The 25,642-nt window shown below is 38.9% G+C and overlaps 1 protein-coding gene across 4 annotated transcripts in view; it reads left to right on the top strand.

The window, feature by feature from the left end:
• The window catches only part of LOC136858597 (tether containing UBX domain for GLUT4), a 265,079-nt gene that overhangs the window by 226,412 nt on the left and 13,025 nt on the right, over positions 1 to 25,642 (top strand). For 2 of the 4 annotated variants that reach the window (XM_067138272.2, XM_067138275.2), the window contains exon 8: positions 8,038 to 8,215. In XM_067138272.2, coding sequence (XP_066994373.2) covers positions 8,038 to 8,215 — 178 coding nt within the window. Of the gene's footprint in view, positions 1 to 8,037; positions 8,220 to 24,492; positions 24,610 to 25,642 lie in introns of those variants that run through there. The other 2 variants (XM_067138273.2, XM_067138274.2) reach the window with 2 other exon arrangements.

Raw genomic sequence — 25,642 nt, 5'->3', positions numbered from 1 at the left:
TTTGGGACTGATGTAATAGCCATGCCTGATGTCTATTTCATCCAGGTGAATAAATTTTTTTATAGCTTTGACTATAGTTTTTTATTCCCCGACTCTACGTACTGATTTTCATTAAATTCTGTTTATCCATTTGTTCGTGGCTCAGCGTTGATATGGACTTAACAACAAAAATACAAATTCATTAATATCTCTTATCATAGTCGGTACGGTAAAAATCTGTAAGACATAAATCATCAGAAATTTAATTTTATATAACTTTGGTTATGTAGTATTTATCGATAGGACCACTAACAACATAAGATATTTGACAATTAAATTTTAGGCCTTCCCCATAACTACCATTTCACTCCGCGTGAATGAAATGATTTACAGCCTAGATTGTAATGTCTCCTTTCCTGACTTTACATACCAATTTTCATCAAATTCTCTTAAGCTGTTTTCTTGTGATGCGCATACATGCAGACAGACAGACAGACAGACAGACAGACAGACAGAAATGACGGAAAATTAAAAAGTGGATTTCCTTGTTACTGTGGTTCATGGTTGTGGGTTACTGTAGTCACGTCCTAATTCGTGAACCATGGGCAACGGCTGAGTGGCCTAGTAAGTGGTCCTGAGAGTCGGGATACCAGTTGCTATGGAGTGGGAGTGGGCATCTCGGACATATTTTGACTCGTGGCCCTCCTTGTGCTCAGGCGGCTAGGACTATACAATTCACCGGGGGTCCATAACCCGTTAGAGGAGAGATCCTCACTTGGACTATGTGCAAGTAGGGTAGCATCCTGCTTCATGAATTTACAGAGCTCAGAACGTCTTAAGCAGGCCTCGGACCTATGGGAGTAACGGAGTCCCACTCCCATTTGACAGGCGAGGGACTCCTTGGAAAAGACTTGGCGAACGAAATGGAATTCGATGGGGAGCTATCAATATTAATGGGGCTTATGGAAGAAAGAAGGTAGAACTGGCTGAGTCAGCAAAGAGGATGCATCTGGATGTGCTAGGAGTAAGTGATATTCGGGTCAGGGGAAATAACGACGAAGAAATAGGAGATTATAAAGTGTACTTGACGGGTGTTAGAAAGGGAAGGGCAGAGTCTGGGTTAGGGCTCTTTATCAGGAATACCATTGCACGCAACATAGTTTCTGTTAGGCACGTAAATGAGCAAATGATGTGGGTAGGTTTGTCAGTTGGAGGAATTAGGACTAGAATTGTGTCCGTTCACCATATGAGGGTGCAGATGAGGATGAAGTGAACAAGTTTTATGAAGCATTGAGCGACATCATGGTCAGGGTCAACAGCAAGGACAGAACAGTGCTAATGGGCAATTTCAATGCGAGAGTTGGGAATAGAACTGAAGGATACGAAAGGGTGATTGGTAAATGTGGGGAAGATATGGAAGCTAATGGCAATGGGAAGCGTTTGCTGGACTTCTGTTCTAGTATGGGTTTAGCAGTTACGAATACATTCTTCAAGCATAAGGCTATTCACCGCTACACATGGGAGGCTAGGGGTACCAGATCCATAATAGACTATATCTTAACCGACTTCGAATTCAGGAAATCTGTTAGGAATGTACGAGTTTTCCATGGATTTCTCGATGATACAGACCACTATTTGATCTGTAGTGAACTAAGTATCTCTAGGCCTAGGATAGAGAAAGTGAAATCTGTCTGCAAACGAATAAGGGTAGAAAATCTCCAGGACGAGGAAATTAGACGGAAGTACATGGATATGATTAGTGAGAAGTTTCGAACAGTAGACAGTAAGCAGGTTCAGGATATAGACAGTGAATGGGTAGCATACAGAAATGCTGTAGTAGAAACAGCAAGGGAATGCCTAGGAACAACATGTGTAAAGATGGGAAAAGGCTAACATCTTGATGGAATGATGAAGTGAGAGCAGCTTGTAAACATAAAAAGAAGGCTTATCAGAAATGGCTCCAGACAAGAACCGAGGCAGACAGGGATTTGTACATAGATGAAAGAAACAGAGCAAACCAAATAGTTGTTGAATCCAAAAAGAAGTCGTGGGAAGATTTTGGTAATAACCTAGAAAGGCTAGGTCAAGCAGCAGGGAAACCTTTCTGGACAGTAACAAAGAATCTTAGGAAGGGAGGGAAAAAGGAAATGAACAGTGTTTTGAGTAATTCAGGTGAACTCATAATAGATCCCAGGGAATCACTGGAGAGGTGGAGGGAATATTTTGAACATCTTCTCAGTGTAAAAGGAAATCATCCTGGTGGTGTTGCAAACAGCCAAGCTCATGGGGAGGAGGAAAATGATGTTGGTGAAATTACGCTTGAGGAAGTGGAAAGGATGGTAAATAAACTCCATTGTCATAAAGCAGCAGGAATAGATGAAATTAGACCTGAAATGGTGGAAGTGTAATGGGAAGGCAGGGATGAAATGGCTTCATAAAGTAGTAAAATTAGCATGGAGTGTTGGTAAGGTACCTTCAGATTGGACAAAAGCAGTAATTGCACCTATCTATAATAAGCAAGGGAACAGGAAGGATTGCAACAACTATCGAGGTATCTCATTGATTAGTATACCAGACGAAGTATTCACTGGCATCTTGGAAGGGAGGGTGCGATCAGTCGTTGAGAGGAAGTTGGATGAAAATCAGTGTGGTTTCAGACCACAGTAGGCTGTCAGGATCAGATTTTCAGTATGCGCCAGGTGATTGAAAAATGCTACGAGAGGAATATGCAGTTGTGTTTGTTCTGTAGATCTAGAGAAAGCATGTGACAAGGTACCAAGGGAAAAGATGTTCGCTGTACTGGAGGACTATGGAATTAGAGGTAGATTATTAAAATCGATCAAAGGCATTTATGTTGACAGTTGGGCTTCAGTGAGAATTGATGGTGGAAGGAGTTCTTGGTTCAGGGTACTTACAGGGGTTAGACAAGGCTGTAATCTTTCAGCTTTGTTGTTCGTAGTTTACATGGATCATCTGCTGAAGGGTATAAAATGGCAGGGAGAGATTCATTTAGGTGGAAATGTTGTAAGCAGGCTGGCCTATGCTGATGACTTGGTCTTTGTGGCAGATTGTGCCGAAAGCCTGCAGTCTAATATCTTGTAACTTGAAAATAGGTGCAATGAGTATGGTATGAAAATTAGCCTCTCGAAGACTAAATTGATGTTAGTAGGTAAGAAATTCAACAGAATTGTATGTCATATTGGTGATACAAAGCTAGAACAGATTGATAATTTCAAGTATTTAGGTTGTGTGTTCTCCCAGGATGGTAATACAGTAAGTGAGATGATTCAAGGTGTAGTAAAGCTAATGCAGTGAGCTCGCAGTTGCGATCAACAGTATTCTGTAAGAAGGAAGTCAGCTCCCTGACGAAACTATCTTTACATCAGTCTGTTTTCAGACCAACTTTGCGTAACGGGAGCGAAAGCTGGGTGGATTGAGGATATCTTATTCATAAGTTAGAAGTAACAGACATGAAAGTAGCAAGAATGATTGCTGGTACAAACAGGTGGGAACAATGGCAGGAGGGTACTCGGAATGAGGAGATAAAGGCTAATTTAGGAATGAACTCTTTGGATGAAGCTGTATGCATAAACCAGCTTTGGTGTTCTGGTCATGTGAGACGAACGGAGGAGGATAGGTTACCTAGGAGAATAATGGACTCTGTTATGGAGGGTAAGAGAAGTAGAGGTAGACCAAGATGACTGTGGTTAAACTCGGTTTCTAACGATTTAAAGTTAAGAGGTATAGAACTAAACGAGGCCACAACACTAGTTGCAAATAGAGGATTGTGGCGACGTTTAGTAAATTCACAGAGGCTTGCAGACTGAATGCTGAAAGGCATAAGTCTATAATGATAATGTATTTAATGTGTGTATGTTCCTTGTTACTGTGGATTCGTCCGATACAGAAATACCAATATTTTTAAATTCTGAGCAATGTATAGACAAGACTCTTTATTTTATATACAGTAAAACCTGCCTTAACGGATACCTCTCACCAGCGGACGAATTGTTAGGTCCGTAATTAAATAACATGTTGTGTATGAGTATTTTACCCCTCTTATACAGACACCCTTTATTACGGACGCAGACACACCATAGCTACGAGAAACTCCAATTAAATCTCTCCTAACGGACACTTTCAAAAAATACTGTATTTGTGTCCTGTAGAGTATGTATTCGCTTACTTTCTGCACATGTGGTACTTCCAAGAATCGCAGACACCGTAACTTTTGGTCCAGGCTGTACACATTCTTGGAAGGCAACACTAAGCTGCGTTATCACTTCCGAAAGTTGTGTGATCTGACATGCTCGACAGCGCTGGAATTCGTACCTTCACTGTCAGGTTACTTTTCATTGACTCGTGGGCTTTTGATGTGTTCAATTTTATGTTAGTAAGTTGGTGTAAACTTGGCTCCGAGGAAGTTTTTAACTCTAAAAGAAAAGGTAGGCGTAATAGGCTATCATAAATGTGAGAAGTGTGGTGTGCGTAAACTCTCCGAAGTGTTCAAGACACAGGCAGCTGAAATTGTGAAAAAGCAAGAGGAACTAGTGAAAGAATGGCATTTAAATGGCAACGAACAGCACATTAAACTGTTTCAAAGTGGTGGTGGAGCTCTCATTGACAAGGCAACGCTAGAATGGTTCGCTAAAATAAGAAGTCAGTATTTCCCTGTGTCAGGATACAGGATGATACAAGCAAAAGCATTAGAATTCGCAGCAGAATTTGGTATTGGAAAATTCAAAGCATCGAATGGCTGGCTAGAGAGATTCAGAAAGCGACATGGTATCTACTTCAGAGTGATTTGCGGAGAATCACCAAGTGTTAATATGGAGTTTGTTGAAAAGTGGCAAAAAAATATATCTTCAATCATAGACTGGTATGCTCCGGAAAATGTTTTGAATGCCGATGAAACTGGATTATTTTTCCGTGTTTTACCTGACAAAACTGATAAAAACTGACGAAAATTATATTTATCACATGTAAAACTTTGTGTTTCAAAGGAAATCGTTGTACTGATGGAAAAGTTGCGATAGAACGTTTTACGGTCGTGTTATATTCAAGTATGGGTGGAGAACGGGAGGAGCCCCTTGTGATAGGAAAAGCTGCAAAACCAAGGTGTTTTAAGAATATGGACGTTACAAAGTTTGGCATTGAATGGAAAGCGAATAGGAAAGCATGGATGACCAGAGAAATAATGGCCGGGCTGAGTGGCTCAGACGGTTAAGGCGCTGGCCTTCTGACCCCAAGGTGGCAGGTTCGATCCTGGCTCAGTGCGGAGGTATTTGAAGGTGCTCAAATACGTCAGCCTCGTGTCGGTAGATTTACTGGCACGTAAAAGAACTCCTGCGGGACTAAATTCCGGCACCTCGGCGTCTCTTAAAACCGTAAAAGAGTAGTTAGTGAGACGTAAAACAAATAGCATTATTATTAGAGAAATGACGGAGTGGCTAGGACAATTGGAGCGCTAGGAGCAAAAAGTGTTATTATTCCTCAATAATGCAGCATTGCATCTGGATACAATTAAGTTGAAAATGTGAAGATAGTCTTTTTCCCATCAAATGTAACATCAGTTTCTCAGCTGCTTGACCGAGGAGTGATCCAGGAATGATACAGTGTGCTCAATAAAGGTTTCCATAGAAGTGTTTTTGTCTCTTTAATACATTACATCGAAGCTGCAGTAGCCCATCTACAACTTTCTCATGTGAGTACAGTGCAGTATATTGTACAATACTGTGTACACTATACAATTAAAGGTACATTTGCGAGAATTGTTAACACATACAATATATGGGTTATTGTGTTCCAACTTATGTTTAATGGTACCGGTTTCATAACCTCTCTCGGGTGGTCACCCCTTCATAATGGACATTTATTTTGGTCACAGATGTGTCCGTTATAGAAAGGTTTTACTGTATATAGATTATTTATTGTATGGCTTTTAGTGCTGGGAGTGTTCAAGGACATGTTCAGCTCACCTAGTGCAGGTCTTTCTGTTTGACACCTATGGGTGAGGTGCACATCTGTGTTTAGGAGGAAGATGATGATAGTGGGGTAGGGAGAGGGTGAAACCCAGTGTTAGCATGTACCCTAATCCCGTCGAATAGCAGTAAGTGCAAACACCTCCCAACGAATGATACAAATACTGGCATCACTTCCAGATGCCAATTGAAAGTCTGTTGGTCACAAATTCCAACGAAGTTTGCCGGTGTGATTTCACAGCACATTAAAGGCATCAACAATCCCTACCTGTTAGTTGTTTTAGCTTCCCAGGTTGAGGTGAGGAGTTTTATAACTCCCGTGCATTTCCATTTCCCCACTATATCTCTTACAATTGAATGTGGTATTTAAAACTTGTCAGAAAATTCACCGATGGAATGACTGAACCGGTGGATACTGATAATCGATAATCATGCCCCTTTCAGTCTCTTGAAAATCTCTTCATATCCCATTCAATTACAGTTCATGAATTTCATATTCATATTGACAGTATTTAACATACAAAACTTCCCTTGAAAAAAAATGGAAAAGATTTAAAATGTCCACATTAATCAATGCAATTCTCATATTCGAACATTTGAAGAGATTTTGTCCACCTTAGTCAATGCAATTGCCGGGCTGAGTGGCTCAGACGTTTGAGGCGCTGGCCTTCTGACCCCAACTTGGCAGGTTCGATCCTGGCTCAGTCCGGTGGTATTTGAAGGTGCTCAGATACGTCAGCCTCGTGTCGGTAGATTTACTGGCACGTGAAAGAACTCCTGCGGGACTAAATTCCGGCACCGCGGTGCCTCCGATACCGTAAAAGAGTAGTTAGTGGGACGTAAAGCAAATAACATTATTAGTATTATTATTATTAGTGAATGCAATTCTTATATTCAAACACTGAAAAAAAAAAAATGAAATGGCGTATGGCGTATGGCTTCTAGTGCCGGGAGTGTCCAAGGACAAGTTCAGCTCGCCAGATGCAGGTCTTTTGATTTGACTCCTGTAGGCAACCTGCATGTCGTGATGAGGATAAAATTATGATGAAGACGACACATACACCCCCCCTTGTGCCAGAGATTAACCAATTAAGGTTAAAATTCCCGACCCTGCCGGGAATCGACCCCGGGACCCTGTGACCAAAGGCCAGTACGCTAACCATTTAGCCATGGAGCCGGACTATTCACACACTTCAAGAGATTATTGTTAAAAAAACCTTAGATGTTGTGACCTTCATTAGGCCTTCTTCAACCACATATTAAAATACAGTGAATGAACAAAATGGTGAGAGAAACAAATGATACAAATGAAACTGTTTAAAAAATAATCAAGGAAAGGTTGTTAGAAATGTTCACCTTTATGTGAAAAATCAATTAAAAATGGTTTCATTAAAAAAACATAGCAGTATGTCGGGGCACTTATTTCTTGTAAAGCTATCACTTGGAATAACTTCGTAAAATGTTGGAGAAAAGTACATTCTTTTTTTGAGAAATTCTGCTACGTTTTAATCAGAGGAAACTTTGTGAATAATTAAAAATATGCAGTAACACACTTGGTGGAAAATAGTTATGTAAAATAAGCTTGCGCTTGAAGTCAACACGGAAGAATAATTTTGTAGGGGAAGTTAATGACTGGTATGACGTACCAATTAAAATTTAATTTCATCAATTTTGTGAATGTTTATGTACGTATTGTTTCAGCTCATTCTTCTTCAGTAATTTGTATCGCTCTAGAAAGTTGGAATTCCAAGGATGTCAGTTTTTCCATTCATTCTGAAATATACTTTCCAGTAATGTTAACTTTCATTTGTTTCATATATTTTTGAGGCAATGAACTATATGATGAATATGATAAGTCACCAAGTCATATGTATTTTATGTGGTTTCATGTCCAAGGATGTAATAGCCAATCTAATTAATAGCAAATCTGTTTGTGTAGCTTATTATATAAGTAAAGGTATAAGTGTGAAATTAACAAATTATAGGAGGGTTCATTAAATTAAATATATCATTATCAAAAATATGTGATACTATTAAAAATGAAAGGTTTTTAAAGTTTCCTTTCTCTTCTGTGCAGATACAACACCGCCAAAAACTGTTCTTCCTCCTCAAGCCAGATTGGTGGATGTAAATTGTGTTCCTTGTGCTTTGATTCACTTTGGATGTGAAAAACCAAGATATACATACCTGCGAAAGGACCTACTGTTGCAGTTCACCTCCCCCACTGCAGCTGCCATAGCTGCTTCTCAGTCAAGGTGAGTAAGATATTAGTATATATTTTCTCCATATTTTCATCTGATCAGAAATGTGACACATGGAGACAAATAATAAAACATTTCGTTAATACACATGTTATATATTCTTCTACGAGATATATTTATATAAGTTGAAAGTTACAAGCCCACTCATTAAAATTCTATATCAAATCACAAAATGGCTTCTCACATAATTTCATTTACCCCTACCCATGTATTGTCCTTAATACATGTTCACTGTTATTATAACCCATGTTCAGGTTTGTTTACACACTACAGAGCAAGTGGCTGTTAGGTTTGGGTCGTGTAGCTATCAGCTTGCATTCAGGAGACACAGTAGAACCCCCATAATTCAAAATCGTTTAATTCAAAATCCTGCCTAATTCGAAGCAGCTCTCGTTTCGGAAACATTAGGTATGGTTGTGCATCTTATTTAAATTGTTTAATTCGAAATACGGATAATTCGTAGTTAAACTAACAATGTGGGTTTCATTACCAAAATTCAGACTTTTAATTCAAAATTGCCTTTACATTTTAAAAAAAGTTTATAGAGTAATTTAAATTCAAAATTTATCTGAGTCATGATAGAACGCGTCTTCTGGAACGTGCAGGGTTTGCTTTCTGCAGTTTCACTCACTTTGGTGTGTCTACAGTGTGCTTCATATTTGCTAAGATCGAGTGAAATCATAATTCTTTGTATTCAGCGTTTTAAGGACCGCCTCAATATCACTTAACAGGCAGTGTGCAGAGAAGCAGAATCCGCGAACAAGGAAATGTCGACAGTTGGCGAAAAAGCGTTGCTCATATAATCAGTTCGTACACAGTGAGCAGTGTTGCCAATGCCGATGAAACTGCATTGTTTATTTTTAATGCCAAGCCCAAACAGACTTACAGTTTCAAAGAAGAGTAGTGCCAGCCGGGAAATCGTTTAACGGGGGGAGGTCATTGTACAGTGTTGCAATGCTCATGGAAGCGAAAGACTTCCTCCCCTCATCATGAAGTTTGATAGACCACATTGTTTTAACGGTGTCAGGCACTTTCCATTCAAGTACAAGGCATCTAAAAAATGCAGACAGTACAATAATACTAAAAAAATAAAGCATTAGCACGGGGAGCCAGCATGATTTGTCCTCTTACTTGAATCATGTGCTGTTTTCCTTCATTGAGTGAGGTTATGTTTGTCAGTGAGTTATCCAAGTGCATTATTTGAATACGGTAAATGCACCTTGTTGGATACATATTGGAAATATGTTGGTTTTTTCTTTGTTTTTTTTTTTCCCAGGTCATAGAATATTTTGTGATGCGTCAAGGGTTGGCATTTCTGAATTACGAGTTGGCGGTTAATTCGAAATCACGTAATTCGAAGTCTGATTTTTGCGTCCCAGCGACTTTGAATTAACGAGGTTTTACTGTAGTGGGTTTGAAACCCACTGTCAGCAGACCTGGAGATGGTTTTCGTGGTTTCCCATTTTCAAACGTGGCAAATGCTAGGGCTGTACCTTAATAAAGGCCATGGCCGCTTCCTTCCAACTCCTAGCCCTCTCCTCTCCCATCGTCGCCATAAGACCTATCTGTGTCGGCGCGATGTAAAGCCACAGAAAAAAATTAAAAAATCAGAATATGAAGTGTAATCGTAATAACAAAAGGCCGTAAATTATCTTCTTGTACTATCTCAAATAAGCATCTGCTTAGCTTAATTGGATGTAATTCTCAGTCTTTTAGATTTTGTCATAACCTAAATACTTTCCAGACAGTTACGAATAACATGCTCTGTGATACGAGGGTTGGGGCAAAAGTCATGGCAACTATTTTTTTTTCTTGAAGATATCAGCCGGTTGGAAAATGACATATACAGACGAAAGGTGTTAACTACATGTGTGGACAATGAATAGCACTGAAATATTGTAACACCAATTTATAACGGTAGTATACAGGGCAGTATGGACTTGCCGGTGCAAAAGAATGACAACACAGTACACATAAAGTTGACAAATCTGAGCATAAAGACCCTCAAAGTAGTCCCCTGCTACTGACACCACACGCTGCCAATGATGAGGGAGGCGCTGAATACGAGGTACCATCTGCCTCAGCATTTGCCGCACCATGTGTGAATCGGGTCACCTGTTGGCGCACAGCATTAGCAATATCCTCTCGTGTTGCAAACCGCCTACCACATCGTGGTTCCTTAATCTTTCGAATGAGATCAAAGTCACAGGGCAAAATGTCGGGAGAGTAACGGTGGGTGCTCCAATTCTTCCCATCCCCCAACATCGCAGTAGCTGCCCTACACACTGCTTTATGTGGTTTTGAATTGTCGTGCAGGATTATTGCACTTTCCACAAGATCCGGACGTTTCTCCCGAACGCCATGTCATACCTGTCGCACCAGGAAGTCCCTGTAGTACTGTGCGGTCACTGTTCTGCCATGTGGAACAAAGTGACAAACAATGACACCCCTGATGTCATATGCGACAATCACCATCAATTTGACTGGGCAAGGATTCTGACGGACCTTCTGCCTCCTTGGTGATCCAGCATGTCGCCACTCCGCGGACTGACGTTTCAGTTCTGGTTCGTATGCCCTGGCCCAAAATTCATCGATGGCGATTATTCGTGACAAGAATTTATCGCCTTCCTGTTGCCAGCGTGCAAGGTGGTCGGAGCATATTGCATAGCACACCCACCTTTTAACTTCCGTCAGCGCATGCGGTACCCACCACGATGCGATTGTGCACAATATCCTGTGGACGGTGTGTTTCTCGATGCCACTTGCCCTCTCTAACTCCAGTAGCGTCCATCATCTGTCTTCATCCAGGAGCTGCTCGATGACGGCACGTGCCACGCCGGTCCGCACACTGACAGGTCGTCCCGAACGCTGCTCATTGCTGGTTGACACACTTCTTGCTGAAACTTTCCTACCCACCGTGCTACTGTACGGTATGGTAGGGCATTAATCCCAAGGGCTACACACTATGCCTGCAGAACTTCCACACGACACATATACGTTTGTGATCCATTCTCATATCTACAAGGAAAAAAAATAGTTGCCATGACTTTTGCCCCAATCCTCATATAATTTCTCATCTCTGGATTTTAACACTGTTGAATCATCCTTACAGATGTGCTTAGATCCAATTTGTGAAAGGAAATCAGGATTACAAAAAAAGCTTTCTCTAAATGATGAGAGAAATCGTGAAACTTAATTACCATAGCTTTCTTTAATACATGTACAAATAGCATATAATTTGTTCAGTTTTTTATCTCTCTCATTCTGTTCATAAAGCAGTCCATCTCTTAACAGATATTCTTTCCTTTTGGTGTCTTCTGTAGTATCTTAATTTTTTCTATTAGGATTGGCTCAATTCTCTGTAATAATATAATCTCATCTTCTCTGGTCTCAGTTGTCATGACTGAAAACAATTTGCGATATCTAAGAAGTATCCTCTTAACAAATGCTAACTGCTCACAAGATGTGGATAGGAGAATCTGTGTTGTCTACCCGGCATTTGGATGTTTATCCTGTCGTATCTTCATGAAAAGGAGCTTTCAGTGCATACTAAGAGTATGGTTTACCAAGCTATTGTCAACTATTGTCATCAACAAATTAGTCTAAAACGCCACCTAATCGATACTTTATTTCTTTTGCCTTTGGCAAACGTAAAAATACATTAACAAACACAGTACATGTTTCGACCACTTAGTGGTCATCTTCAGCTGTATATAAAAAAATCTTAGATGATAACATTTAAAAGCAAGCACATTGGATCTTATAACAATATCCCATGGGAATCCAAAAACTATTGTTCTGGATGCTTTAAATGAATTGGAAGATGAGGGGGGGGGGGGGGGGGTTGGGGGTAAGGAGATTTATGTGAATGATACTTAAATTACAGTATCGTTTACAATTGTGTTTAAAAGACTTCAATGATGAAAAACATATTTAAAATATTTAAAAGCGTCTATGGTAAGATTCTTTTTGATAAAATTAGGTGGCGTGATTAAAAGTTCGTGTTTGTAACAATCTTCAGGCATTTGTGAGAAAATAATAACTTAATTAAAATTCGCGTCTATGGTGCTGTTAAACACTCTGTTTTTAATAAACACACTTAAAATATTCTAAAGTGTCTATGGTAAGGCACTTGTTAAAAAACACTTGTGCTTGAATGAAAGTTTATGTCAGATGCACCAGTCTTCAGGTATTTATTGTTTATATTTGATAACTTCCTTGAGTGATATTCTTGTGGTTAAAAGGCCGTGTTGACTGTTTAACTTCCGAGAATTGCTCTTCGGAATGTGATAAAAGAATTTGTTAGCCGTTTAACTTGTTTAAAAACCCTGTGGTGGCTTTTGTTATACAAAATGGCGATCTGATTCGGGCAGCTTGCCTCGCGATCTGTAACCAGCAGGAGATCGTAATATATTAATATATAACATGTGATAAAAGTAAAAAGCTCCAAATTCCAAATAGATAGCGGGAAGATATTTGTATTTGAGATTGTGTGGCCTTGACTTACCTTATCTGGCAAATGTTTAATCCACGTTGCCTTGGAGAACTGCCTTCGTGCACGACCTAGTGTGATAGCGGTGTGACATGGTCTAATTGTTCGTGGAATATTCCGGAGAAAGGGGAAGTAGAGTTGTGTCATCATCTAGTACGTCTTTGTATAACAGAAGCCACCACAGGGTTTTTAAACAATTTAAACGGCTAACACAAATTCTTTTATCACATTCCGAAGAGCAATTCTCGGAAGTTAAACAGTCAACGTGGCCTTTTAACCACAAGAATATCACTCAAGGAAGTTATCAAATATAAACAATAAATACCTGAAGACTGGTGCATCTGACATAAACTTTCATTCAAGCACAAGTGTTTTTTAATAAGTGCCTTACCATAGACACTTTAGAATATTTTAAGTGTGTTTATTAAAAACAGAGTGTTTAACAGCACCATAGACGCGAATTTTAATTAAGTTATTATTTTCTCACAAATGCCTGAAGATTGTTACAAACATGAATTTTTAATCCGGCCACCTAATTTTATCAAAAAGAATCTTACCATAGACGCTTTTAAATATTTTAAATATGTTTTTCATCATTTAAGTTTTTTAAACACAATTGTAAACGATACTGTAATTTAAGTATCGTTCACATAAATCTCCTTACCCCCCCCCCGTCATCTTCCAATTCATTTAAAGCATCCAGAACAATAGTTTTTGGATTCCCATGGGATATTGTTATAAGATCCAATGTGCTTGCTTTTAAATGTTATCATCTAAGATTTTTTTATATACAGCTGAAAATGACCACTAAGTGGTCGAAACATGTACTGTGTTTGTTAATGTATTTTTAAGTTTGCCAAAGGCAAAAGAAATAAAGTATCGATTAGGTGGCTTTTTAGACTAATTTGTTGATTAAACTCATCGATACGGCCATGAAGTGGACAGCTTGCAACTATTGTCATATCAACACTTTGCTTTACGTTTGTGAACTTGTAACCTCTACCGTCAGGATATCGGAAAGCTAGAGAGCTTCCATCTGCAAAACCTTAGATCCATCTTGAACATCAACTGAGGAGACCATGTCACCAGGCTTGCAGTTGTTGTTGTTTTTACGTCCCACTAACTACTTCTGAAGGTTTTTGGAGTAGCCTTGCAGTTCTTGAAAAAGCTCATGCTATAAGCATTGAGGCTACCATCATTGGCCATCATCTCAGATGGATAAGGCAAGTCCGTTGCATGAGTGATACCAGGCTTCCTCGCCAACTCCTGGATGGTGAACTTTGCTCTGGCACAAGACTTTGAGCCCATTTGAGGCATTTCAAGGATCAGCTAGGATCAGCTAAAGCATACTATGAAGAGTGCTGGAATTAACACTCAAACGTGGGATTCACATACTGAGAATCGTACAATTTAGCGTACACTGTTTCTGCATCGGATACTGTGAATAGGAACAACATAGTCATGAAGAGGCTAAATGACAAGCACGGAAGATCTGTCAAGCTCAGCCCTGCCCTCCACCAGCCATTCCATGTGATTTTTTTTTTGGACATATGTTTCATTCCAAGATTGGGCTACTAAGTCTTATGAAACACATTCACAAAGCATTGCGAGTATGAAAATGTAAACTGGTGAAGAATATGTTTACTTGGGTATGAGTTGCAACAGACGATTTTTAACTACACTGCCGGCCAAAAGTTCCCGGACAAGCATTGAACTGTTACAGAATGGACTGATTAAAAGAAAACATACCTATGCAAGGAATTGAGAAATATATATTCTAGAACTAATATTTTTACAAGAAAACTAAGTTTTTACATTACATCTGAGCAAAAAATATACAATATATACACATTTACTCCCACAGATCACCAGAACACATCAAACTCTGTTCTCATCGAACATATACTCGTCGCCATTGCCCGAAAACTTCCAACTTGGACTCATCTTCCACAGCATTCTTTTCCATTCCTCAACTATCCAATTTTGGTGCACTTTAGCCCACTTCAGTTTCTTCTCTTTATTCACACATTGTAGAAGTGGCTTTTTAGTAGCAATTCGCCCACAAAGATTAGCAGTTCTGAGGCGACGCTTAACTGTGGTCACAGATACTTGACTTCCAAGCTCCGCGTTTAATTGATTTTGGATTTCAGTGCCGTCATTCTCCTATTTAGTTCGCTGACTACTACGATATACTTGTCATCGGCTTTTGAAGTCACTGGAGGCCTTCCAGATCAATGTCTGTCTTTGTTAGACCCCTATTTCATCCATACGTGAAATGGTACCACTAACTGCTGAACGGGTATTTTTAGCTTTTTAGCGATTTCCCGTATTGTATACTTTTCTCCTTGAAGAGTATTAATTGCTGAACGTAACTCTATGCTGCGTGTTTTTCCACAGCCCATTATCTACAAAGAAAATATAAAAATCGTTCTATATTTGATACCGATAATGTCACAATATTAATGCAACTTCTGATTGCAATAATATAACTACATTATAATATAACATATTACAGTTCCTTTGACGGTCAGAACTGAACCAACTTCCCTTCCAATAATAAAAAAATAAAAAAAATAAAAAGCACACAGAGCGCACCAACTTAGCAATAACGTGTTGACACGGCAGACAACAAGCTGAGAGTGGCGGGACATGTACTAAACATGCATGACCTTGAGCAACTTTCCGCGCGATTGCCAGCGACAACTTACTTCGAGACATGTTACACTTACAAGTAACAACTCTCATTATTGTTCCGTATTGAAGATGACGTTAGGCATAGATATCAAGGATAATTAAATAAAAAACCACCTATTCAATACTTTCCACGTTTAATGTGGTTATTATCTACATGATTTTATGTAGACTCATTTGGTCAGGTACATGTTTCACCCATTATTTTGGGCATCTTCAGCCTGTAAACAACCTTTAGGTCAAGGTTTGGGACCTTTTTAACTAATATAAACATACTAATATATACACTATATACAACATATACATTATATACAATATATACAAACATAAGTCAATACAGTAAAGTTTTTTGGTCCTAATCTATTTAATATGGAAAATGTCCAAAACTAAAATGGATCTTCTTTTCGGTGAAGAGGATTGCAAATCGGGGTTTATGTGACCCCTATATCATATTAAGTACTTGACGTATCGTGTCTGGTGACAGGATGTGTCGTCATCAATAAGTGGAGATTTGAACTGATTGTAGGTTGGTCAAGATTGAAAATATAAATTTAAATTGAATGTGTTTTAACTTGGCAGTTCTGGTTAACTTAAAATGTTCAAAACTAAAAATAAAATGAAACGGATCTTCTTTTTTCTTCTTGAGAAGGGGTGATATTAAAACTGGAGCTTGTTTGACCCACGATTTTCATTTTCATGTTCTTGACGTAACTAATATTTAAATGTGTTGTCGTGTACAAGTGGAGATTCAAAAGCCGATTGTTGTAGGTAGACTGGTCAAAAACGTTGTGAATGAAACTGTTAGCGTCTTGACTTTGGGTCTCATGTAACGTCAAGGAATTGACAAGAGTACAATATTTAGCTGTTTCATAGTTTTAGGCTGCTGCTTAATTGGGAAGAGACATCCTAGACACTTGATACAGTCTTGTGTGAAAATTGTTCCCGTTGATGTGTTGCTTGGTCTTTGGGAGGGATCTTAAGAATATCTGTAATGAAGTAGAAAAATAATTTTGAATTAAAATTTTTTTGAGCACGCGTTGTGATAAAATGTATTAAATTAACACCTCTTAACTGTAAAATGACTTACTTGTTCAGTTAATACTAGATGGATCTGTCTGTTCCGGCAGCGCCTGTCTTGTCACCATTTCTACTCCTGGTGTTGTAATGGTGCGGTAATGGAGGGGCGGGGCATGGAGGGAGAGTGGGGGTAGGCTGGTCTATGGGCGTGTGTGCTGTTGCTGGAGGGGAGTTTCTAGAAGCAATATGGGCGGGTTTAACTTTTGGCATGATGGATGAAGCATTTGAGTGTGGAGATTTAAATAAATGAGGGATTTTGTTTTGATCTGAATTCACGATATTAATTAATCTAGGTGTTAATTCGTACAAAGGATTTTTAATTTCATTGACGTTGAGATTTTTATTTTTATTGTAGGTTTGGTCTAAAAAGATGTGTAGGTTTTCCAGTTCATTCATTAATTTCCCTTTACCTATGCTTCTAATGATGGTAAGATCTTTCTCTATGGATGTAAAGTGATGGCCCGTTTCTCTCATATGTTGGCTCATCGCTGAGTACTTATTGTGTTTTTGAGCGTTATAATGTTCCAGATATCTCGTGTTAAAGCTGCGGCCAGTCTGTCCGATATAAGAAAAACCACATTGTGTACATGTTAGTTTATATATGCCGGACCTTGAATAATGGTTGCTATTGTGATTGACCTTGTTGTGGTTAAAAAACATGTTTCGATTAGTGTTAACTGTCCTGAAGGCTATATTGATATTGTGCTTCTTTAAAGTATTTGCGATCTGATGGACGGCTGGGTTGTTATATGTAAATGTGGCGAAACTGATTTTTTTAGGTTTTTCTGGGATGAGGTTAGTGGACAATTTAATTTTGATTTTATTAATCAAACGGTTGACCATATCTATTTTAAACCCGTTCAGTTGAGCAAGATTCCTTATGTACTTCAGTTCAATTTTTAAATTGTTGGGAGAAAGAGGAATTTTTAAAGCTCTATAAATTAAATTATAGAAAGAGGCTTGTTTTTGGGACTTGGGGTGTATGGATGAATTCATAATAGTTAAGGGAGAGTGTGTAGGTTTCCTGTATATTCGAAAATCGAAGGTATTATGTCCGCGTGTAATAGTTAAGTCCAAAAAGTTTAATGAGTTCCTAACCTCATCCTCTTTAGTAAACTTAACATTGGGGTCAATTTTGTTTAGGGACTCCAAGATCTCGTCACTATTAGTGACATTTTTGTCGAAAATTATGAAGGTATCGTCTACAAATCTCAGCCATAAACATACGCCTTTTATTTGTGTTATAATTTTTGTGTGTTCTATTGTGTCCATATAAATGTCTGCTAAGATGCCAGAAAGAGGGTCGCCCATCGCTAAGCCTTTTTGTTGGTAAAACTTTCCATTGAAAGAGAAAAAGTTGTTGCTTAAGACAAAATTTAATATCTTCATGAATTCTTCAATTTCCATCTTACTAAGGCCGCTGTGTTTATTGATATTATCACTGATAATTCTTACAGTTTCTTTGGTAGGGATGTTTGGGTACATATTTACGACGTCATAGGAGCACATTGAGTGATTGGGGCGCAGCTTAAACTTGTTTAAAATTTCGCAAAAAGTGAATGAATTTTTTAAAGGGTGTTTATTATTGAATACGTAATGTTTTTTTAGAAAGCCGTGAATGAATTTTGATACTTTATAGGTGGGGCTGTTTCTACAGTTTATGATAGGGCGTATTGGAATGTCCTTCTTATGAATCTTTGGTAAGGCTCTGGCTGTCGGAATACTAGGGTTCATGTTAAAAAGTTTTTGTTGTTCTTGTTCATTGAAAAGAAAGTTAGAACTTCTTATTAGAGTTTTTAGATTTCGCTGAATTCTCGTGGTTGGATCTTTGTTGACTATTGTGTATATTTTGTCCTTAAAAAAGTCTTCTGTTTTTTGAATGTATGTGTTTTGATCTAGGAGAACTGTGGATCCTCCTTTGTCCGCTTCTGTGACAATGTTGTTGTCGTCTATTTTCTTTTTTACGTTCTGGATCAATTTTTTGTGGTCGAAATTTGAATATGCGTTTATTTCTTCCGCTAGTTTTGGTAGTTTCTTTTTTACCTCAAATCTGGTATCATTTTGTGTTTCTAAAGGGAGTTTAGAAATGTTAGCCTCGATCTCAGCTACTGTGTTGATAATATCCGTTTCTTTTTTCTTGCTAGGCCAGTTATGTTTTAAGCCTTTATTCAAGATCCCCATTTCTTCTTCAGAGAACTGTACGTCTGTCAAATTAACTACTGTGGGTGTATTGTTCTGTGAGGGAGCCGCTTTTTGCGTGTCTGAACTGCGTTTTGGTAATCGTGATTGGGATGCTTTTAATTGAGATAGTTTCTTGTCGAGAGTAACTTGCTTCCTATCCAATAAAGCAATCAGTTTATTGTCCACATGTAGCTGGAAAGAGTTCCATTCTAACGGATGTAAAGCCTGAGCTAACGCTAAATGAACTCTATATAACTGCAGATTTAAAAGCGACTTCTTTTTATATGACGCTTTAATTTCATTTCTTAACCAAATGTCGTTGACCTTGTTTTGAACTCTAATCAAACCAAGCAACACATCAACGGGAACAATTTTCACACAAGACTGTATCAAGTGTCTAGGATGTCTCTTCCCAATTAAGCAGCAGCCTAAAACTATGAAACAGCTAAATATTGTACTCTTGTCAATTCCTTGACGTTACATGAGACCCAAAGTCAAGACGCTAACAGTTTCATTCACAACGTTTTTGACCAGTCTACCTACAACAATCGGCTTTTGAATCTCCACTTGTACACGACAACACATTTAAATATTAGTTACGTCAAGAACATGAAAATGAAAATCGTGGGTCAAACAAGCTCCAGTTTTAATATCACCCCTTCTCAAGAAGAAAAAAGAAGATCCGTTTCATTTTATTTTTAGTTTTGAACATTTTAAGTTAACCAGAACTGCCAAGTTAAAACACATTCAATTTAAATTTATATTTTCAATCTTGACCAACCTACAATCAGTTCAAATCTCCACTTATTGATGACGACACATCCTGTCACCAGACACGATACGTCAAGTACTTAATATGATATAGGGGTCACATAAACCCCGATTTGCAATCCTCTTCACCGAAAAGAAGATCCATTTTAGTTTTGGACATTTTCCATATTAAATAGATTAGGACCAAAAAACTTTACTGTATTGACTTATGTTTGTATATATTGTATATAATGTATATGTTGTATATAGTGTATATATTAGTATGTTTATATTAGTTAAAAAGGTCCCAAACCTTGACCTAAAGGTTGTTTACAGGCTGAAGATGCCCAAAATAATGGGTGAAACATGTACCTGACCAAATGAGTCTACATAAAATCATGTAGATAATAACCACATTAAACGTGGAAAGTATTGAATAGGTGGTTTTTTATTTAATTATCCTTGATATCTATGCCTAACATGTTACACTTCCGCCAACCTTCAAAACTTGGTTACAGTAATGTAATGTGTCATTAAACAATCATTAAACATATTCATGCGGGTACATGTTTTGCCTGGAAACGTGTGGCTGGCAGTGTACATCAAAAACAGCTTTGTGATCACTTATGTCATATATCACTTCAGTTCCTCAGTACAGCTCCTCTGCTTTTATCAGCACTATCTGTAGGATACTTTTATCTCTAGTTGGTTCCATCACTTTCTGACTCAACTGTGCTTCCCAGATCAATTTCCCATTTCTTGGTCATGCTTTGTCATTTGCGTTACCTTCCCAGTTAACATTTGGTACATTGAAATCACTCTCTGCAGTATTATTAATTTCTGTGTCGTTCCCCACATAGCTGATTATCTTATCAAATAATTCTGCATCAGCATCTCCCTTTCCAGGTCTGTGCACCCCTAACAGAGATGAGCCTTACACTTAGAATTTCACTTTTCTATCCATAACTTTTTTGTAGCTTACAAATCTTTCACCAACATGAATACTCCTCTCCTACCATGCTTTTCCTGACTGTACAATAAACACTAGTTGTGTGAAAAAATGTCTACATCCATAATACTGTATCACTTCTCAGCCATGATTCAACTCCTGTTAACACTTTGAAGACTGTCACCCCTCATGGGGTGATGGACGCTCATACAAAATATCGTATGACACCCCTCATGGGGTGACACAGTAGTGTGTCCAGGACTCTCAACTTTAGGCTGTCACGCGAAACTAGCGCTACCATTTGCTGCTGTATTGCATTGCTTGTTTACATAAGGAGTTCATAGACTGCAGCGCGGTGCCCATTCCTTTATCAGCACGCTGTGCATTGAGCAACAGACAGTGGAATTTCTCTGGCATTTGGGACATACGCAACCATCAGAATTCGGTTATTAATGGCAAGGAAAATGATGTGGATTGGAGCCTGTTATTGCTTTATTCTTACATACTATTGTTACATAACTTAAACGGTTATTATTAGATCAATGGAGCTTCATTGTTGTAAGGAAAGTTAAAATTACAAAAGAAAACAACACAGATGATGATATATCATGCTGTCATTGAATTTATGGCATAGTATAAATGATATGAAAGGATAACAGTTTTTACACGATACACATCACTTGTGAAACAACTCATAGTGAGGTTTGCATAAGAATGCTTTGTCTGGGCAATGTTTACAATATGTTGTGACTTTCTTCGCTTTCCTTGCAGTCTGTCGACCTCCAATTTCATTAGTCTCTTTGTAGCATATGCTGCAGTATTTCCTTCTCTTTCATGTGGAATCCAGCCTTTTCAGTTTCTTCCGTCCCACAAGGAGATGGATACCACGATTGTGACGAGGTGTTTCTACTTTATCCGACAAGCTCATTAGTTCAAGAGCACATTTCTCCTTGAAGGTAGTTATGCACATTTTCTGCAGCTTTGGCACTGTTTGATAGTTTCTGTATGCAATCCATGAATTCACCAAGCTCGTTCCCATTGGTAGTTCCATCGCTACCTTGTGATACCATCTGACAGTTTTCCGAAGAGATATATTATGGGAAGATAGCTGATCAGATACATCAATGGCAGGCTTTGCTTTGTTATAGTCAATAACTACGGATGGTTTGAAACTTTCCGTGTTACTCTTATCACGTTTTCCTGAAGATACAAATTCTAACTGGTGCTTAGTTGAGAGCATATAAACCTCTCGCTTGTCCATCCATTTCAATGCTAGGATGCCATTATGTGATTCCTTAGCAACCATTTCTCCTTTCTTGACTCTTTCCTTTAGACCTGGCGGAAGCCCAACTCTATTCTTCCGCAAGGTACCAACCAGATGAGTGCGTCTAGCTAGTTTATTTGCCAAATCAATTGACATGTAGAAATTGTCTGTGAACAAAGTTGATCCACTGTCTAAATAAGGATCCATAAGTTCCATCACAACAGCTGTAGCATGTGGTAGTCCAGGGTTAGCAGTTGTCCCTTTGCCACAGTACACTTTTGTGGTGTAGGTATAGCCGTCTGTATCACATAGTTTGAATACCTTCACCCCGTATTTATGAGCCTTATTTGGAATAAACTGGCGAAATATTAGTCTCCCCCTGAAGGAGATCATAGATTCGTCAATGACTAATGTTTCCTGTGGCTCATTTAGTTCTTTGAAATTCTTATTGAGCTTTAGAACAAGAGGTGCGATTTTATACAACCTGTCATGTCCTCGGTTTGCTTAACTGTTGAAATGCCAGAAACGCAAAATCAGTAAGAACTTGTCCCGCTTCATTACATGACCCCCAACATAGTTTTTATGCAGTCTGTTCTTTCTTGACCAATAATTATGAAGTTTGGGAAGCTGTCCTAAGCCCATCCACATCAATAAGCCTAAGAACTTTTTCATGTCAGCACAATTGATATCAGTCCACTGAGTGAATCTACTCTGCCTACTCACACGTTTCCCTTGCAACACATTCCTTGCATTTTCATTGGTTTCATGCACTATCATATTGATGATATCGTCATTAACTATAGCACGATAGAAATCAACTGGTCGAGATTTAGCACTCGGAGGAAATTTTAAACCGGGGCTACGTGTGAATAAAAAATGTTTCTGCAAACCTGAGAATGTTACCCAGTAATTGTTACTGGCTGGGGATATGGTTGAATCATCGCACGATGCAGTACCGGAATCTTCGCTAGTGTCCTTACGACAAAAACTACTGTCCAATTCCGACTCAGAAAAGGTGGCATCACACTGCAAATCCGAAATGTCAACATCACTTGATGCAGCACTCAAACCCTTTTCAAGTTCTTCTTTTATCTCTCTATCGGTAATCACGGTTTACTCGACACAGAAACAGATATAACATTAATTAAATTCTTGTCACACAACTGTAAATTACAAGGGACTCGTTGAAAGGCGCGTAAACCAACAGTTCACAACACAGAGCACAGTGTTCCACAACAACAAAGGTAAAAATGGCGTGACGCACGCTTTCTCTGTTGCATTGCCAACCTAATAACCATATGTCACCCCAATAGGAGGACACAAAAATAGTAACTTTAAACATAAATTATGCCTTTGATTATCATCTACGAATGAAATTACGCTCATCTGTACCCCACAACAACCTGAAATGTGTATATTGGATTTCCGCAGTTTACCGCGAAAAAAGCAAATGTACGCATCGACGTTGACGTGTTAAAATGTGTGGTAAATACACTGATGTTCATAAAAAACAGAACACCTTGAAAGACTGGAGATAGGAAGTTCATATTCACAGGACATGTGCGTTAGTGTGTTCTGAAGAAATGATTGGCATCTGAACCATGTCGGCCCTTAGGTTCAAGGTCCACATTGATATCTCGGCGCACTACCACCGACTGGTAAAATGTGCTTGCGGCTGTGGTTGTTGCTATAAACCAAAGGTAATGAATCAGTCTTGAGCAGACATGCAGGATGCCTCGCAGACGTATGCGAGAACCGTACCGTCAAATGAGCGAGTCTGAGAGCGGGCGCATTATTGGCATGAGGGAACGTGATGCATCCATCGAGGAAATTGCTGCTCGTGTGGGACCAAGTATGTCGGCAGTGCAACGGGTGATTACAGAATGGTTCACAGAAGGCCGTAGAACACAAGATGGGTCCGGTCGCACCACCCAGGCCCCGCCCAAGAAGATCGACACCTCATCCAAATGGCTTTGCAGGACAGATCTGAGTCCTCCTCAGCTCTGGCACAACAGTGAAACTGTAACACATCGTACACTATCAGGAGTGACAGTCCATCGCCGTTTATTACAGTCTGGGTTACCGGCGCGTCGTCCACTTCTCCGCCTATCTTTGACTAATGTGCATAAACATGCTAGACTGCAATGGTGTATGTAACAATGTCACTGGGGACAGGAATGGCAGCAGATAGTATTTTCAGACGAATCCAAGTTCTGTTTGTTTAAAAAATGATGGCCGCATTTTGGTTTGCCACAGACAGGTGCAGAGGAATCATATGATTGCATTCATACAAGACATACAGTGCCAGCTCAAGGCCTTATGGTGTGGGGTGCTATTGGGTACAACCACAAATTACAGTTGGTACGTGTCCATATTTCAGCAGGACAATGTGTCGCCCTATTTTGCTGCACGAACACATGCCTTCTTGTTGTCACAGCATGTCAGACTGTTGCCCTGGTCCGCCCGATCACCGTACTTGTCGCCAATCGAAAATGTGTGGGATATGGTGAAACGACGGGTGTGGCGCTGTGACCCAATGCCAACCATCAAAGAGCTGTGGAAGCAGGTGAATGCAGCAAGGATGGCTATACCCCAGGACGCCATTCGCGCCTTATTTGTGTCGATGCCATCATGCAAGGAACAAGTTATCAGTGCCGATGGAGGACCCAGTGCATACTAGGCAACAGCACACATGCTGAACCGAGGTGACTGAAATGCTAATTGTTTCTGAAGAACATACTAATGAACATGTCCTGTGAATATGAACTTCCTATCTCCAGTCTTTCAAGGTGTTCTGTTTTTTTTTGAACATGAGTGTATATATTAAGTAACTTTAATTCTATTTCTTTCTTTATAATACTTACTAGGTGATGTACCCGTGCTTCGCTACGGCATTCTCAGGAAGACTGTCTTTGTGGTTTTCTTAACTGAAGTCAGCATAGGTCATTAAAAAAACATTGGTAAGCGATTAAAAGCAATGTTATAAGCTATGAATTTCATTTTTGTTCTGTATTGAAGTGGAATTATAAGAATAAATTGATATTACATGATATTACCTAAGTCTCGGGACTAGTTTTAGCCACTTAGTGGCCATCTTCAGCCAAAAAAAATTAAACAGATTGTGATAACTAAAACATATGTATACCAGACAAAGACAGTGTTTTAGGAATAATTATAACATTAATATATATATAAAAACAAAAATAATGTTATGATCTTCTTGTCACAATATGATATCTTTAAGTTGACTTACGACCTCAGGCAAGGAAGTAAATCTCTAATGTCTGATGTAGAAAAAGCACCGACTTGCTGGAGCAATCAGGCAGGCCATGTGAACAAAGGAGTGGATAGGGAACAAGCACTGACTTGTTGTAGGAAGGAGGCAGCTTGTAGCTTTTAGGGGTAGGTGCTCCTTCAAGCAATTTATGCCTAAGAAGCTGGCCAAATATGGCATTAAAGTGTTTATTGTAACATCAGTTAGCAACTATTATACAACTAATCTTGAAGTGGTTTTTTTTTTAATTTTTTAATACAACTTGATGGTCCATACAAACTCAGCAACTCCTGCAAAGACGTAGTAACTCATCTTGTGGAACCAGTATCAAGCACAAACTGAAACGGCCGATAATTGGTTTTCATCAATTTCTCTCAAAGAAACTCTTTGCTGATTAGTCTCAGACCTTCATTGGAACATTGTTCCTTACTGTTTTTTGCCCGACAAAAGCAGAAGAAGAAAATAGCACACTGTTCTGCTTTCCAAAGAAAATCTTATGATTTTATTTACATCCATTGGTAGAATATCAGTTCTGCAAACATTAGATATTTACTACCATATCTGTATTAATATGAACATACTTTACATTCTGATTAAGTAAAAAAAATTCTCCTGCTAATACACAGGTAATCAAGATTATTGCCCCACTCTCAATCAATCACTACTGATCTGCATTTAGGGCAGTCGCCCAGGTGGCCTAGCCTTTTCTTAAATTATTGCAAAGAAATTGCAAATTTATTGAA

The sequence above is a fragment of the Anabrus simplex genome, chromosome 1 (genome assembly GCF_040414725.1).
Source record: "Anabrus simplex isolate iqAnaSimp1 chromosome 1, ASM4041472v1, whole genome shotgun sequence".
Classification (NCBI taxonomy): Eukaryota; Metazoa; Arthropoda; class Insecta; order Orthoptera; family Tettigoniidae; genus Anabrus; species Anabrus simplex.
Note: the sequence above shows the minus strand (reverse complement) of the source record. Positions and strands in the feature narration are given on the sequence as shown.